The sequence below is a fragment of the Trichoderma atroviride genome, chromosome 4 (assembly GCF_020647795.1).
Source record: "Trichoderma atroviride chromosome 4, complete sequence".
In the NCBI taxonomy this organism is placed as follows: Eukaryota; Fungi; Ascomycota; class Sordariomycetes; order Hypocreales; family Hypocreaceae; genus Trichoderma; species Trichoderma atroviride.
In genome coordinates, this window is record NC_089403.1 from 834,457 (window position 1) to 851,470 (window position 17,014).

Sequence of the window (17,014 nt, forward strand, 5' to 3'; positions counted from 1 at the left end):
CCGACGTATTGCTAGACTGGAGAAGTTTTATCTGTTTATATAAATGCACAATTCGATCTCCGGAGTCATACCTTTTACTAGGCCATGAAATCACGATCCCATACATATATGACTCATTCAGGTAATTTTTGCTATTTCTTTACATAGAGTATATTTAGATGCTAAAAAAAGCATCATTGTCAGACGATGGATTCTCGGATTATCTGGATGAAAGCTTTTCAGGACCAGGGTGAAACGTTGTTTCGCCTCATCCGATACCATAGGCTAAAAGAAAGCACAAAGGCGAATATCAAACGATGAATGCTAACCAATTATGGCGCATATAGAACCCCTATATCACCTCGAATGATATTGTGCAGTGTGTAGACAGCTCGATACCAACGCCGAGATGTCACATTTGTGCATTTGATCCGAACAGCACAAGAGAAGCATAATCGAAAGTGATGTATAGGTTCGTTGCTTTTGAGTTATTGTCTCATCCATACCAACAAGCGTCTCAATCAAATTCCACATCTTCGGTGACTGCAAGGGAAAGTCGGTACAATTAGCAACTCGTAGTACGTATTGAACACATTCGCTATCAACGTAGCAGGATTCGAACGGCTTACTGTATCTTGAAACACCTTGGATAGTCTCTGAAATGCTCTTGGTATCAACTCTTCTTCTCCAGAGTTATGAGCCAGCCCTACGGCCAGTGCCTTCTCCAGATCCGTAAGTGCTTCGGTATAGGTATTCTCTGTTGTGTGGTGGTCGCTCCGCTCTGCGCGAATAAGACTCTGTGCTGACTTAATTATTTCGTACTGATAACGATGGGCTTCCCACTGGGTCCATGTTTTGACGCTCTTTCGAAGTTTCGAGAGTAACTGTGGAAGCTGACTGTGTCGACTGTTGCGCTGCTCCCGCGAGATGACAGAATCATGGCTAAAGTCCGCAGTGTAATACTTCTTTGCCATATCATCAATGTTGTGGAAGCCAGCTACAGAGGCACACACCCGCATAAACTCCAAACGATCTTCTAGGCTCCTATCTTTTAATCGCTGCTCGCCGTTCTCATAACTTTGTAGCATTTGTGCTAGATTCTTATGCGGGCAATCGTATAGCGTGCTGCCAATAACTGAACTCCTAGAACTTATACTTCCTGGGTCGCTTGATTCATCTGATGATCTACCCGCTATTGTTCGGATATCTGTTTCTTGATCCATGGTTTGAATGTGGGAATATTTTGACTCGGGAGGGTGTGCCACGAATGCTGTGACATCGGGAATTATATAGGATGCGTCCGAGTTCGAATGATGATCGCCTCGTATTTGTCTGAGATTCGGAAATCCTAATAAAGGAGAAACATGTCAGTTGATATCCGCATGGCAAGAGTATTCATTGTTGGCTAACGTTGTATACACCAACAAGCAAACGAAATTTTGGCTCTCCGTACCTGAGATTGCTTGGTGATTCATCGGGTCTCTATACAAGTTTGGCGTATTCGTCCACCCCCAATCAGTCGCCAAATTGTAGGTAGGAGGTAAAGATGGCGCTGCCAAACTAAATGCTGTCAACGGGAACTGCGGAGGCATGTGAGTTCGTTGATGCTGTGGCTGAGTGAGACGCTGAGGTGGAACAGCAGCATGCGTCTGCTGAATCGCAACATTGCTCGTGGATTGTTCGGGGGTGACACTGCCTATCAATGAAGCGGCATCCTCGCGTCTGTCCATATCCATCATGTAGCCTTCACTGTTCCTACCGTCCTCTTTTTCGACATCTCCGGGGCTATTTCTACTTTTGATGCTGTTATTGCTGCTAATATTGCCCGGAGAGGTGTTATTCAGTGGCGGTGTGTTGGAGCCAACGCTGGGCAATGATTTGAGATCGACCCTTGTATCCATAACACACTCCGCTAGGAAGACAGACTTTTCGCCACTTGCATCAATGTTGATGGTGTCTCTTTCTGATTCGCCGACACTTCTGTCTTGATGCTCTGACGAGGCTTGCTGTTGCTCTCGGCGGCGATACTCGTTGACTTCTTTTTGTAGCTCTTCCATGCGCTCTTTTATGCGATTGCCTAGTATAATTTGATCGAGTCAGATACATGGCTCTGTGTCCTACTTGTTATGCTATCTCAAGGCAAATACAAGGTATCTGTAGTTTGCCACGTGCGGGATGAGCTGACTTACGATATGTTCTCTGTGCTACACGGTTCTGGATCCTCTTCTTTTGACTACGGTCTGCCACAACCGGCCATTCTTGATTGATCATTGTGTTTCTTTTTGTAAAAAAAACAAGATGAAATTTGTGCGTGAACGCCAAAGGTTGTGGTAGGAACTGTATTGTGCTCCTTTCTCGCCAGTTACTTGAACTAGACCAGTGTTGGCTAATGGTTTTATATAGCCATCAATGTCTAGTCAAGCAGTAGCAATGGCATTTAAATCGTTATCTGGCTAGAGTGGGGAAGAGTAGATCTTATTGACATTCGTTCATTCTGATTCGGAAAATCTCATGGATCCATAGTTCATTATCCTGGACACGGAGTTCTGCAGTTACCCGTATCTAACGAAATAAGGAAAGGCAGCAAGCATAGATAAAGTGACGTAGGGGGGGCAGTGCGGCGCGTAGCATTTACACATTGTCTGAATTAGTTCAGACACGTAATGATTGGACACGTAAATTGCACCCCGGAAGATTCATCAGGTATAGACTTTTACCGCGCACTTAATTCTCACTCCGCAGTGCTGCTACGGGTCATTAACGTGTCCGATCACACCACAAATCCAGCTGGAGGAACATCAAGCATATGCCACCGGTTTATTTACCAAGGTAGGTTAGCCACATGGCTGGTGGTTGGCTGTGGATCAAACTTGCTGCAGACATCCAGCCTTATGATACGTCAGAAACCAGGATGTCCTTGGAATCTGTCGACGGGTAAATGAATCTGAATCTAGAACGAACAAACAGAGGAGCTGATGGCTCAGCTGTATGCGCCAAGCTCTTTTAGCTGACGCTGTACAAACCGATTCTGCACATTGATCTGACGTAAGATCCACCCATCCATACTCGCGGGCTACTGTAGAGTCGCGTGTAAACCATTGATACGCTGTAACATATCGGTACACGATAGCTTTGGTGTTTGTATGCATTTCTGTGCCGATTAGGTAACCGTAATCGCTTACATACATTATTCCAGTAAACTCCGCAGTTTCGCCACACCAAACATGGCGCAAGTAAGCATTGTTTAGAAAATTAATGGCTCATGTCAAGGGCTAGTTATATGCATGTGTATAAGGAACAGGCGGTGGGTATTATTAGTTTTAATATACATTTCCAGATATTAACTATATTTTTAAATGTTTAGTCTTAAATTAGATAACTACCTCCTAGCTATTCAATATATTCAATACATGTTTCACTTAATGTAAATATGTTACTCAAGTGTTTAGCACAACCTTGATCCATACATAACCACATAATCAACAACACAGCTAAATCTTGAAATATACCAGCATTGCTTATTTTTATGTATTCTTCTTATTGATTACTAAATCAGGTAAACTAACATCTGTAAAGGGCCAGTTTCAGTAGGTTAACAACATTATAGCCGGCAAATGTAAGATGCACATATACTTATACCTACCTGCAAGCAAAATCTTGCAAAGATAAGCCCGGTAAATACCGGCGGATTCCAAGGATAAGAAAGGGGAGCTCGGCTCCGCGGAATCTGGGCCGCTTGCTTGGGGCTTATGGCTTGCTTATACCGACAACCGAAAAAACTCGGTACTACCCAAGCTAGGAAAACTCCATTCATTGCCAAGATTCAAGGAGGACATACAGTACCTATTAGTAGTCTATATACGGATCTCCCAAACAGTAGTACCACTCTTCCCTGAACAAGCACGACTTTGTCAACGGACTGCGCCAGCCAGGCCAATACGACTTTGTGCTGACCACAAGAGTCGCATTGCAGCCGTCAGCTATGCATATCCATCAATAGTGGTACACTTTGCCAATCTAAACTAGGATCCATTCAGCGCAGTTTGTTTCAGCTGCAAATATTGTTTCTCCATTTTCATAGAGAACCTGGTAAAGCCAAGATAAATGACTCTTATTGCTGCAGAAGGCGGCTCCATAGTCTGCATGATCCTTCGCTCAGCTCCTCACTACTTCGCAAAGTAAATACACAAACTATGCACTCCATTCGTCAATCACGAGCGATACATGAATGTTGGTCTAATTGTATGTAGCTAAAGCTTAGGGCTCTGCTTAGCGAAAATCGCGCCTGCTTTTTTAGACGTTCGGCACGGCCCGAGCAGACCTAAAAGTCCTAGCATATTCGGACATATACACGGATTCACTTCCGCTTCTCCGATCATCTACAAGATTGTCCGATGAATTGGCTGTGGGAAGCGATCGCGGCTTGTTCATAATAGCCACTGCTTTCCATGTTTCTCGTTCACAAGACTTTTGGTGTGGGCTGTCCCGAATTTCAGCTGGTCGTTGTACTTTGCCACACCACCCAATATGGGTCTTCTATTTTAGCCTTCAGATGGGCAATGTCGTGTAACTGCCCGAAACACTTTTGTGTGCGTGGAGCAGCCTGTACACTTCTAGATCGGCGACTCTGCCTTGCGTGCTTATCCGTGTAGCTACTTGCTGTGATCGAGATGGATGTGACGACAGTCTCACACGCCATCACATCAGAAGGATTCTTCTGATCCTCCACATTCTCTCTTAAAACGACTTTGGCGCCAATCAAAAAGTGCATGCCAAGTTGGCTATACTTACTCTGTGCCGTCGCCGATACTCGGTTCTGGATGCCTTGCGAGCCGCTGAACGAGCGGGTGCGACACTGGCCACGTTGTTTTCAGGATTGATGACAGCCAAGGTAACATTGCGATCGCCGCTCTCTATCCCGTATACCGCCGGAAGAGAAAATTGTTCAGATTACGAAACGTGCCTGGCTGTCTAGATGAGGTGAGGCTGAAATTTCTGGCTTTACTTGATCCATCCCATTATTGGCGGACAATTGCCACCAACCTTGCTTGGCTTTGTGCCGTGTGCCCTTGATGAAATAGCGCATAGTGAGCTTTTTGAGTAGAAAGCGATGGACTGTTGCTTCTAGATATGGGCGACTTGCTTGTTCTTTAGATCTAGCAAAGGCTGACATGCGATAATGGTCGAATATAGATGGCTTCGTTAGCATCATAGGGTTCATGAAGTTGCAATTGGTCCCTATGAATCACAGTAAGCTCTATACGCCGGGGGACGTGTTTCGCTTGAGTCAGTGGATACCGCGGGAGAAGAATGCGTGAATAACGTGCATGGCAGCCATAGCCAATGACATTAACTTTACTATGGAAGCTAATAAAGCTGCAATACACAACTTGAAGCATTTTTATTAAGACATGAGACTTTGGTGATGTTGGTGTTAGCTGAGCAAATGTCCCGAGTTTTCGCTTCGATCGCTTCGATACATTGTACTTGGTATCCTAATGGCCGTAAAGTCGCCGTCGGATGTCGAAGAAAATAAATATCTAGATAAAAATCTTCGGGCCTGTGGTAGTAACTTTCTGATGGACTACATGTGTAAAGCTTAGGCAATCTAGCCTGCTCTGTAGCGATTGAGCATATCTTGTAAACGATCGCATGATGGAGAAGATTGACTTTGAACACAAGGCAAACATGGCTAGAAAAGCTATTACACTCGTCACTCAGACTGGTCGCTAAAATTGTGTGTACATCGCTCAATATTTCATGGCCTTGGTATTATGCAGTTCTTAAGTGGCAGATCGGATTGACCCCAGCATTGTATAGTTGTGAACTAAAGAATGGACATATTCGAGAGTTCTTTTGGCAAATGTCTTTTCTTCGTGTAGCAATTCTACGCTAGTATAATTTTCGACTAGTAATTAAATCTCAATATTGGAACTTATTCGAGTTGTACAATCGACGAGTATATTCTTTGCCTTGCGCCGCGGTCGATGGGTATCGATGATAATACTAGGCTATTTGAGCAGACGACTGGAGCAGCCCTGTCAAATACAACTATTAGCTTGTTGATATGGGACAATAGGTCTTTGCACTGAAATAGGTACTTATCGATATTAAATTGCTTCTTGGATAGAATAGCAATACCTTTGCATATTCAGTGTAGGCAAATTGCAGTCGCGTTGCATGAACGTGCTCAAAGTTGTAAAAATGTCAACTGGTGAGCAGAACCGTGTAACCTGAATACTGTCTTAAAAGAGTAAGTATAGACCAAAACAAAATATGTGGCAGAATGACAAAAGATGAACATAGAGAGAGTTGAGGAATGCTGAATGTTGAAAAGCTGGATATTATTAAGGCTCTTTGAGATAATGGAGAATTTGGGAAAAGACGTCATAGAAACCAAGCCATTAAATAATAACAAAAAGGAATTTTGTAATGCCTTGTTAAAATCTGAGAGATAGCCTGCTCCCAAAGATGCAAAAATAGGCAAAGGCAATTGCACACAAAACTTGAAGTAGGTGAGTAGGTGAACCAATGGTAAACAGCCAAGCGTGAATCAATGCAAAGTAAATCAAAGAACAAACACATATCTGCATGCTGCCGTAGAGGAATAATTTCCAGAAAACAAAATCTGCTGTGCGGCAGCAGTTATTCCGCTACCCGCCCCTTATTGCTTGCCACTGGCAAACGCATGTGCAGCTGCATATACTTGCCCAGTCACAAAGCTTTCACTTTGGCCTGACTCTCTTTGTTTTCAAAACACTAGCGATTTATTTGTTTTTGTTTTGTTTTGCTTTCGCAACCCGCTCACTCACCGAATTCTTCCTCGTTGTGTCTTCATCCAGCATCTTGATTCCACCATATCATCGTCAAGTCAAGTTATCAGTTATCTTTTCGAAACACTTGGTTTGTCTGAAAGCTCAAGCAGACTTTATCTCAGACCACTTCTTGTTTCCTTCCCACCATATCATCGTCAAGTCAAGTTGTCAGTTATCTTTTTCGAAACACTTGAAAGCTCAAGCAGACTTTATCTCAAACCACTTCTCGTTTCCTCCCGAAGTTTGAAGGCATACATTTCCTCAATCAAATATTCGACAAGAGATAGTCGCCATCATGTCCGACCGCAAAGAAGAGCAGCCCCCAACTCCGGTTTCGAACGATCCCAGTCTTGCTTCTCTGGCTATTGACGATGATTCAAACTCTGAATATCAATCTGATCCGTATTATTTGTCCTTGGATGAGAGAAACCGCGCACTATATCGATGGACTCGAGATTCTATCGAAACGAACAACCCATACTTGCCCATGGAGGATTATTTCAAGAAGCTCGAAGACCCAGAAAGCTCGCAGCAGAAAGACACATCTCAAGAAGAAATCATTGATCTCGACGAAGCTGCGAATATTACCCCATCTCAAGAAGAGCTCATTGATCTCGATGAAGCTATGAATACCACTCTATCCCAAGAAGAGCCCATTGATCTCGATGAAGCTATGAATACCACTCTATCCCAAGAAGAGCCCATTGATCTCGATGAAGCTACGAATACCACTCCATCCCAAGAAGAGCTCATTGATCTCGATGAAGCTATGAATATTATCTCACGGCGACAATATCTTGTGCCATCAAATACTACAGTTACGCAAGCTTTCTTTATATCAGGGCTAAAGTATACATCCGACGATGCTCCCACGGCTTATGATAACATCGCCTACTTAATCGATTCTCTTGAGCCAGATCTACCTTCTCCTCTTCTGACTATCCTCACTCATGAGGTCGATATACACGCATATAGAAGATCGCTGGAACCACCCAAGAAGCTATCTTACCCACTCTTTGAAGACGATGAGATCGAGACAATCGCTCCACACACTGCATGCGCCCGATGCCAGCATAATCCAGTCAATAATAGTCAAGGCCTGACTCTCCTGACTTGCGAGAACTGCATCTCGGTCCAATACTGCAGCCTCGACTGCCAAGATGCCGACTGGGGCGTTCACCAGGTCATGTACTGCGTGAAACCATCTAGCATCCCCATCGAGCAGTTGATAGAGCCTCACATCCCCTCCTTCCTCCGGACTTCTCTCCCGAACCCCTTTGCTCGCTTGAGCAAGGGCCTCTGGCTTCATGATCGCCACAAGATCGACGTGTACGCCCTCCTCATCGACTCGTTCCGGCTCCGAGAAGCCGACGACTACTGGTATGCCGGCCTGAAGAAGAAGGAGAGCACCTTCAACGGAAAGGAGAGCTCAGTCTCTCCTTTCCGGGTGTTCTTGAGCTTGGCTGAGACCAAGGGACTAATGCCCCCTTGGTGGTCGCACAAGAAGCGCGTCGAGTGCCTGGACATGGGCCTCGACTCGAGCTCCGACAACTTCCACGACCTCTGTGCCATGACCAGGGACATTGAGGTCCTGGTCATCTACGAAAGCGCCATCATGCTGATGCAGCTCCGGATGTTCGCCGAGTCTGTTTTGGGAACAGGCCCGGCCAGAACAAACGGGCAGCTGATGCTGCAGAAGATGGTGGTGGAGGAGGAGGCCGCGCGGGCCGCGGCGAAGATGTAGACTTTGGCGGTTTTTTCGGGGGGGGGGGGGGGGGGGGTTAGTTTGTTATTTTATGTAGATATATGTATTTTATTTTTCCTTCAATTCCTCATTCTGGCTTTCAAATTTTATAATGATCAACAATATCTCGTGAAGTAGTTCATGTAGGCCCGCGACCCATCACTTGTCTTTTGCCTGGACGCCTCCTACAACTTTTCTGGACAATACAGTCCTTACGTGTAACGTATCAAGTTGGAATATCTTTATAGCCAGGTTTCTACCCACCCAAGATGCTCATAAGCAGCACGCTGGCTTTGAGGTGACGCGTCAATGTTTCGCTGAAGATCTGCCACAGAAGATTCGAGCGCGTCGCATCGCCTTTTGAGAAGTGCATTCTGGTTTCTGAGAGCTTCTTCTATGTTGATTCCACGCGAATTTCTCGTAGCCAATGGAGATGTCGTCGACTTGAGAGTAAAAGCTCTCTGGGTACCGTACTAAGAGCGTTGAGTTTGAGCTGTAGTGACGGTAGTCTTCTTGGCAGGCGAGTATTGAGGTGACTGCTTTTTAATAATGCGTCTGGGAGTGTCTTTGCCATGGGATGGTATCACAAGACACCAGCGTGGAGTAACCATACACCAGATAAACCGATGTGTCTTGCTACTCTACGCCGATGTCTTGTTAAACCGTCCCTCTAAAAAAAGATGTGATATGAGGGAGATATGAATTATAGTAGAATAAAGTACAAGAGACAAGGGAGCATCGGTTTGCAAGGCTGTCAAGGGTGGCCAAAAACATACACATACCAAAACTGAGGCATCTCGGATACTTCGAATTTGAAAAGTCAATTTTTCAGCGGCTTACTACGCATTATAACTAGCTAAGCATGTAATTAACAATAAATTATTAAACTTTAGCGTCTCGGCGAGTCTGGCCACTGGTTTGATACACCTGAGCACGAGCGGCTATTATCGGATCATCCGAAGGTTCGACGCCTTGAACTCCAGGAAAGACGTTGTAAACAATAGTCTCCTTTTGAGGAGGCAATTCTTCCTCACCGACAACTTTATTCAAGGTGAGTGTGCCAAGTTCAACAAGCTTACGATCTTCGGGCCAAATCTTGGTGCAGTCATTCGTAACGTCACCATCCCCAGCCACCTGAGCTACCAGCTTGAAACTAATTGGCCCCTGGGCAAAAACACCAGGTAGCTCATCAAAGAGAAAATTCGGCCCTTTTGCCTCCAACTCGCTCTGCGTCAAGTAATGTTTCCCGGACAGCGGAATCCAGCGATATCGGATAACAGCACTCTCGCCAGAAGCATTCACAAACTTGAACGCGTTGATAGAGTAGAAGGACTCTGTACCAAAGTTTTTCGGAACTTGTCGGTCTTCATGTATGAAACTAGCGGCAGCTGGATGATCTTTGGCATATTCCTCCGCAGTATTGTCCTTGAAGCTTCGGAAGACCGCGAGGACTTCTTCCCCTGTAGCTCCAGGGAAGAAGATTGAAGATTGACAGATGATGTCTGTTTTCGTGTCCTCTCCTATCAAAAATCGTACAGCAAAGCCGTGGGGAGTTGCTTGGGGAGTGTTTGATGGCAAGTCTGGGATTCCGGTAAAGAGGGAGAATCTGGCTAGGACTGGCGTCGAGGGAGCGTCGAAGTGAGGAGCGGTGGACAGTTGCTTGGCTTCGTTTGTCGGGATGAAGGAACCAGACACAAAGACGCCTCTGGCATGGGCTATTTGAAGAAGTTGAGTCATTAGACGTACACTATCTGCTTGTATTAAGATGAACTTACATGGTCTGACATGGTCGAATCGCCCAAAGAGGTCTTTGAGAGTGTTTATCAAGTCGAGGTGAAGCATGATGAGGGTCGTGTTTTCAGTACCGGTAGAGAAGGAGTGAAAGTGAATGGAAGATATCAAGTGGGAGGCATCGTAGTTTAAATAGCCTTTTTTGACTTGGAAAAGTTCGTGAGCTGACGGACAAGCATAGGGCTGAGTGGCTGAACACTATGGGGTGAGTCGCTTTATAGTAGCGTTGTATGATTCTGATTGAGGTCAATTTAAGCTTCTCCGAGGAGCATAATCCGTGTCAATCTTAGCTACAAAGCGACTTAAGCGAGGGCTTTTGTGGGAAATATAGTAGGGCTCCATTTGATGGCTGGGGTGGTGATGTTATACTATCAAGTGCATACATTACTGACAGATTTCTGGTATTGGTACCACCATTGTCAAGGTGTTAATAACAATGGACAGTCGTTTATTCATAAAGAGAATTTCATTCTCAGTATACCACTGAACCTAATTTTCTACCATTTCTTCAGACTTTCATCAGTCAGACCTAGTTGTATCGCCTCTTTGCTCGAACTTGGTTGCTTAGGTCAGTGATGTGGTCAGCGTGGTTGCGGCTCTGACCCGACACTAACTTCGGGACCCGCTCCGCTGTTATTGCTGGAGACCTTTTTAGTATTCGCTGCTGAAGACATGGAAACAAAAGTTTCTGTGGCACGGGGTCTGCAAAACAACAAGGACCGCAAAATGAATATCCGTATAAATGATGGTAATAGGAGCACTATGATTGGTGTTTACGCTACCGGCATGTGTGCGTGGCATGATTTAGTGTGCTGATACCTTCTCCAGCCCCGGTGTACACCACTTGTATGGGTATAAGCTGATGGCTTGGAGCTTTGACTTAATCTTCTGAAGATGTAGGGTAGGGTTGTCATAGCGTCTTGCTGTGTTTGTCTTTTGTCTTTTTCATTGCATCTAGTCTGAAAGGCATGCTCGGATAGGGGTGTAGTAAATTGCTGTATTCGGAAAAGATTGATAAAGATTAGTCACATGCTTCTGTCTGTTTGCCCGCAGTACAGGCTTTAGAACTACCTGAGGTAAGTACCCATCTAACGCCGTTACCAGATTACCAGCTACAGCACAGCAGTGGCCTGATCAGCTCGAGCTTCAAAGCGACAAAATGCGGAGCATTCGTATTTGTTCCATAGCATGACACAATGCTGTTATAAGAGCCAAACGGATGACTTCAATATGATCAGCAATGGGTCAAACAAGTCGATGACTCGATGACTGCGGAACGGTTACCGGAGTAAGTAAATACTGCCCAAAGAGCGCTAGCATTGCGGAGAAACGCCGAAGCAGGGTCGGCAAACTGCCTATAGGCTATACTGCAGCCCATAGAGACATGGTTTCACGATCTCGCCATCCGAAAGGTCATTTCCCTTGACCATTACTGAGCATTAATGCGTGACCAAGCACGTTTGTCAGCAGCCGCAACATAGGGCGAGTATCGATCCACAGTGCCATAAACTCTCGTCCCTGTATTGGATCCTGCGCGGGGCATGTTTTATTGCGTAAAAGGTTATTGGTAAGAATCAGCCAGTGTAATTGTCTGCAGCTTCGTACTGACCAAGGTTGGAGAAATTGGAGAAAGCTGTGGCGGCTCCTTAGCAGCATTTGAAGCGTGTCTCACGGAAACCGCACGTGGGACGACGCTGTAGATTCGCGGCTCGTGCCGGAATAAATGTCTATCCGAAGAAACAGAACCACAGGCCGACAGAATCATCGGTGAGCTTTTCCACAAGCAGGCCTAGCCGGCTCCTACAAGCGCCACACACGCACGCCGGGGCTTGTTTGCATCTCAATCTGAGTTGAAACGGATGCGGCGTGCCAAGTAAGGATAAGGATCTTACGGCCAGGAGTCTCTCGCTGACCGGCGCGGCCCCAAATCATGAACCGAGCCGCTTTTCGCAGCCTGGCCTTCTCCACACGTTCCATGGAAAGTCGCTGCTCGTCGGAGTGCGAGCTGCGCTGATGAATACAGCGAAAAGGCGCTGAATAATCGGACAATGTGGGAGCACAGGTGAGTGACCAGTTGGATTCCTCAGCCAGGCGCCTTGGGCAGCCACGGAATTAAGATGGTGGGCAGCCGGATTTACGCAGAGTCGCAGCATTTTCAGATGACTTTGCCCCTTGAGAGGGCAGCAGAAACAACAAACCGAGAACGAGACTAGCCAGGCCGAAGATACAGTCACTAGTAACATCACTAGCAGCAGAAAGAAGAAGGGGAAAACCGCCCACCGTCTCCAAGATCTCGCAATGACACCCAGATGCTACTTGTGGCTGGGGTCCCAGGCAAAATGGCTGAGGCTAGCTGAGCTGACCCGACCCGGCTGTCTTGGAAGACACCGGGTCGAGCACTCATCCGGGGTGGATCTCAGCCGCCTCAGCGAGACACCGCAAGACAGGCGTTGCGTATGCCACACAGCCTTAGAGCCGGGTATGTCAAATCGCAGATTTCTATCTCCGATTTCAAAGCTCGGCAGGCGCTTCGACTTGGGCACGGGTCCCACCATTATACGAATGGAGGCAAACACGACTGCTAGCCTGCCCTGGGATGGATCGCAACATATCAGTCTTCGGCAAATGAAACGCTTGACTGCTATCTCTCCGGTCGCTCATTTCCACAGTGCGAGGCCTCCAGACGTTGTCACTTGTGACAGATAACATACACCCAAGATGCGCTGCAACTCTGGCAAGTTCCCCATTGGCAACGTGCGTCCTCAGCTGGGGCCACTCGCAAGGGGAACAGACCGCTGGGCTGGAGCGTATTCACCGCGATCCAGCCGCTCAAAAGTTTCCTCTTTTTAGAGCAGTACCCGCAGCGGAAAGGCGACTCATAGGTCCAGTCGTATGTCGCTATTTCAACGACTTCGAGAAAAACGGAGCCGCCGGTGACCATGTGCCGACTCCGGTTTGTTATATCCGAACGGTGCCAATACTGGTAGTAGCTTCGAGTCCGCGGCCGGGGCCCAATAAACCCGACGCGCGAGGATGGGGGCAACTAGGCAAAGGACCATGCAACGCCAGCAACATGGGAGGAAAAAAAAGAATGTAAATACGGCGGTGGCGCTCTTGGTCCCCCAGTCCCATCTGGCTCCTTTTCGCCTCGTGGTACCAGGACAAAATAGCCGCCCTCTCAGCCTCGAAGGAGCTTTGAGAACGAGAGCAGCAGCAGAGACGTCGAGTTTTCCAGCTTCTATAGGAAGCCGAGTCACAGCAACAACGGAGGCGGTTTAAGTGTATCTAACCTCCAATAATACAACCCCAGCCCTGAAATGACGAAAGGATCGGATTATCCTTGACAACTCAATAATAAAACTTAAAACCTGTCCCAGAGACAACCGTTCTTCATCCACTACGAGCTCACATTTTGTGAAAAGACACAGAGAGGTGCTTCGATCTTTGCAACCACCCTCCACCCACCATGGGTGCCCTCCACCGAATCTTGTCGGTACCGGTCAACAAGCCGTATCGCACACACGAACTCCAGTACAATGAGCCTCCATTTCTAAACGAAGATGGCTACGTCGACTTTGCCCCCGGGGATATCGAGAATCCTCGGAACTGGTCCATGAAGCGCCGTTTCTTCATCACAATGTCGACCGTCTTGCTGGTCATGAACGCCACTTTCGCCTCCAGTTCTCCCAGTGGTTGTTTCCCATCCATCGCAGAATGGTTTCACGTCTCCGAGGAGGCTGCGGGCTTGACCATCACTCTCTTCCTGCTCGGTTATTGTGCCGGTCCTCTTATCTTTGCTCCCATGAGCGAACTGTATGGTCGCCGCTGGATCTTTTACATCACGTTTAGCGTATACTTGGCCTTCAACTTCCTCTGCGCCTTTGCTCCCAACTTCGGCAGTCTCCTCGTCGGTCGTTTTCTTTCGGGCACCTTCGTCTCCGCCGCCCTCAGTAACGGCCCTGGTGTCTTGGCCGATCTATGGAACCCGGTACAGCGTGCCAACGCCATGGGAGGCTTCTCCGCAACGCTCTGGATCGGACCCTCACTCGGTCCAGTTATTGCAGGCTTTCTCCAGCTCAAGAAGGACTGGCGATGGAGCTTCTACGTCCTTCTCATGCTTGGAGGTGCCTCGTTCTTTCTTATGCTGACCATCCCCGAGACCCACGGGCCGACTGTCCTGCGTCACAAGGCTCGACGAATCCGCAAGGCTCAGATTCCCGGCTATGAGAACGTCAAGGCTCAGATTGAAGACAACAACCTCGGCGTCGTCGGCGTTTACAAGGTCGCCCTAACTCGTCCATGGATCATCCTCTTCGACCCAGTCTCCTTCCTCATCGCCATCTATCTCTCCGTGGTCTACACTCTGCTCTACATGCTCTTTACAATTTATCCCATTGTCTTCCAGGAGAAGCGCGGTTGGAATGCCGGCGTTGGCGAACTTCCCTTGCTCGGCACTGTTCTAGGAGCCGTTCTCGGCGGTGTTATTGTCCTCTTCGACACTCGTCGTCAACAGAAAAAGATTGACACTGGCAAAAAGCAAATGCACGAGTTCACACCCGAAGACCGTCTCCCACTGGCCATTGTTGGCGCCCTCACTTTCGCAGGCGCCATGTTCTGGTTCGCTTGGACTGCTGAATTCAAGTACGTCTCCCCTTTACTTCCACATCACTATGCCATCTACATTCAATGAATAAAATCAACTAACAATCCTTCTCTCTTCTCTAGCTCCGTTCACTGGATCGTCCCCACCATCGCCGGAGGCTTCCTCACCACCGCCCTCCTGCTCCTCTTCGTCGGCTTCTTCAACTACCTCGTCGACACCTACCTCATGTACGCCGCCTCCGCCATCGCCGCAAACACAATCATGCGATCCGCCTGCGGTGCCGCCGCCCCTCTCTTCACCGTGCAAATGTTCCACGCCCTCGGCGTCGGCGGCGGCGGCTCCCTCGTCGGCGGTGTTGCCGTCCTCCTTTCTGTCATCCCCTTCCTCTTCTACAAGTACGGGGCCGCCATCCGAGCCCGCAGTCGCTTCAACCCCAAGAAGGCTTTCAAGCCTCCCGTCAAGACGGATGTGGAGGCAAACGCTGTTGTCCTGGAAGACCCCAACGAGGGCGAATCGGGAGATACTTCGTCAGAGTCCTCTGGCTCGAGCACTATCGGTGCTGACGAGACCGGAGAGAAGCGTTCCGAGAAAGAGCACTCTGGTCTTAAGCCAGAGGCAGCTCATACACAGACAGAAGCGTCTGCTTCTACTGAGAAGGTGAAGTCAGAAGAGGCATGAGAATAATGATACGATTAGGAGAAGAGCCAAAAAAAAGGAGAAGAGGAAACGAAAGTAAAAGTACAGCATATTGGCTTTATGAGCGTCACTTAAGAAACATTGTAATAGACAGCGGGCATCTCCATTCTTGGAAATATACGGGGGACATATAGCGGTTAATGATGTCTACTTAATTGGAATTTATGCATCATTACATCAGCATGAGCTGAACTGATTTGGTTTTGCGTCTTAGGGAAAGCATGAAGACAGCCTGTTGCTACTTCTCATCCTTTACTTATCACGACCAAGATTCATGGGCGGTATCAAAATCTAGTTATTAATTACTATTCTATAATCACTATTTGTAATCCTACCACCAACGCTCAGTCACAAAATTTAGGTGCAGATATGCAATGCTCCCAAGCACTAAACGCCATTCTTAGCCTTTAAACGTCGACTGCTTTGGGCTTCGCAACGACGTCGTTGTTCACCATGTCCACCATTTCCTGAGTGACGTTGGAAATATTAGTTGCCGCAGAAATGCTCATTCTTCGGAAATGCTCCTCGTCTCGTTCCCGGCGCGTGACGTATCCAGGTGGAACCCAACTGCGGCTCTCCCATGGATAGAGACCGTGGATGCTGTACATGATATCCACGCTTTCTAAGCTTAGTAGCGTCGACTCGTACAGGAAGAAGTAGACCAGAGCTCCGGCGATGAGGTTGGCGCTGGCTAGAACAAATCCAAACCTGTACTCTAGGCCCATGGAAGCGGGTGGAGTGAGCAGCCCAATCATGACTACAAATAATCGTTAGCCATATTGATTCTTCATTTGGAAGGTAATGAAGATGCCAATAACTTGGCAGTAGCCTTACAGTTACCGAGCCAGTTGGAGGCCGTGGTCAACGCGGCTTGTTTTGCGCGTGTCCGAAGGGCAAACGTTTCACCCATGACCAGCCAAGCAATGGGACCCCAAGTTGCTGCAAAAGACGCAATGAACATGCAAGCAGATATCATCATGAAGATTCCCGGTCCGGGTAAACCTTCGTTGGCTTTCAAAACAGTACCCCAGGAAGCAAAGACCAACAGACAAGCGGCCTGCCACAATGCACCCAAAACAAGGGGGCGTCGGCGGCCCCACCAATCGACCATCAAGACGGCAAGAAATGTCGTACAAACGTTGACGGCGCCAAGAACCAGCTGGGTCATGAAAGGGTCATTGATTCCGGCAGACTTAAAGATTGATGGGCCATAGTAGAAGAAGTAATTAATGCCCGTCCATTGTTGCAAAAAATGAATGCCCATGCCTAACAAGGTACGATACAGAGTCTTTGGGACTTTGGCTCTCCATGCGAAGCACTCACGCCACGACGCAGTACCGCTCTGGCGTTCCAACGCCAAAACCTCTCGCATTTCATGCATGTCGT

The 17,014-nt window shown here is 47.5% G+C and overlaps 6 protein-coding genes across 6 annotated transcripts; 2 read left to right on the plus strand and 4 right to left on the minus strand.

Annotated features, from left to right (window-relative positions):
* Nucleotides 1-124: 124 nt before the first annotated feature.
* Nucleotides 125-2,448, minus strand: TrAtP1_007532 (uncharacterized protein). The gene is made up of 4 exons (XM_066113561.1): nt 2,169-2,448; nt 1,433-2,056; nt 609-1,327; nt 125-522 (listed from the first exon to the last, which is right to left on the minus strand). The coding sequence occupies exons 1-4, from the start codon at nt 2,248-2,250 to the stop codon at nt 337-339; spliced, it is 1,611 nt and encodes a 536-aa protein (XP_065969647.1). The 5' UTR covers nt 2,251-2,448; the 3' UTR covers nt 125-336.
* A 4,641-nt stretch (nt 2,449-7,089) lies between these two features.
* Nucleotides 7,090-8,538, plus strand: TrAtP1_007533 (uncharacterized protein; the record flags this gene model as incomplete). Its single annotated transcript, XM_014092829.2, has 1 exon — nt 7,090-8,538. The coding sequence occupies one exon, from the start codon at nt 7,090-7,092 to the stop codon at nt 8,536-8,538; it is 1,449 nt and encodes a 482-aa protein (XP_013948304.2).
* Nucleotides 8,539-9,345: 807 nt separating this feature from the next.
* TrAtP1_007534 (uncharacterized protein) lies at nt 9,346-11,553 on the minus strand. Its single transcript, XM_066113562.1, has 4 exons — nt 11,414-11,553; nt 10,713-11,324; nt 10,314-10,475; nt 9,346-10,253 (listed from the first exon to the last, which is right to left on the minus strand). The coding sequence occupies exons 3-4, from the start codon at nt 10,378-10,380 to the stop codon at nt 9,421-9,423; spliced, it is 900 nt and encodes a 299-aa protein (XP_065969648.1). The 5' UTR covers nt 10,381-10,475; nt 10,713-11,324; nt 11,414-11,553; the 3' UTR covers nt 9,346-9,420.
* On the minus strand, nt 11,240-11,872 carry TrAtP1_007535 (uncharacterized protein; the record flags this gene model as incomplete). The annotated part of the gene is made up of 5 exons (XM_066113563.1): nt 11,240-11,324; nt 11,414-11,441; nt 11,523-11,552; nt 11,614-11,696; nt 11,763-11,872. 5 exons carry the CDS (start codon nt 11,870-11,872, stop codon nt 11,240-11,242), a joined length of 336 nt encoding a protein of 111 aa, XP_065969649.1.
* A 1,923-nt stretch (nt 11,873-13,795) lies between these two features.
* On the plus strand, nt 13,796-15,610 carry TrAtP1_007536 (uncharacterized protein; the record flags this gene model as incomplete). The annotated part of the gene is made up of 2 exons (XM_014093120.2): nt 13,796-14,970; nt 15,055-15,610. The coding sequence occupies 2 exons, from the start codon at nt 13,796-13,798 to the stop codon at nt 15,608-15,610; spliced, it is 1,731 nt and encodes a 576-aa protein (XP_013948595.2).
* Nucleotides 15,611-16,035: 425 nt separating this feature from the next.
* Nucleotides 16,036-17,009, minus strand: TrAtP1_007537 (uncharacterized protein; the record flags this gene model as incomplete). Its single annotated transcript, XM_014093121.2, has 2 exons — nt 16,036-16,385; nt 16,463-17,009. 2 exons carry the CDS (start codon nt 17,007-17,009, stop codon nt 16,036-16,038), a joined length of 897 nt encoding a protein of 298 aa, XP_013948596.2.
* Between the last annotated feature and the right edge of the window lie 5 nt (nt 17,010-17,014).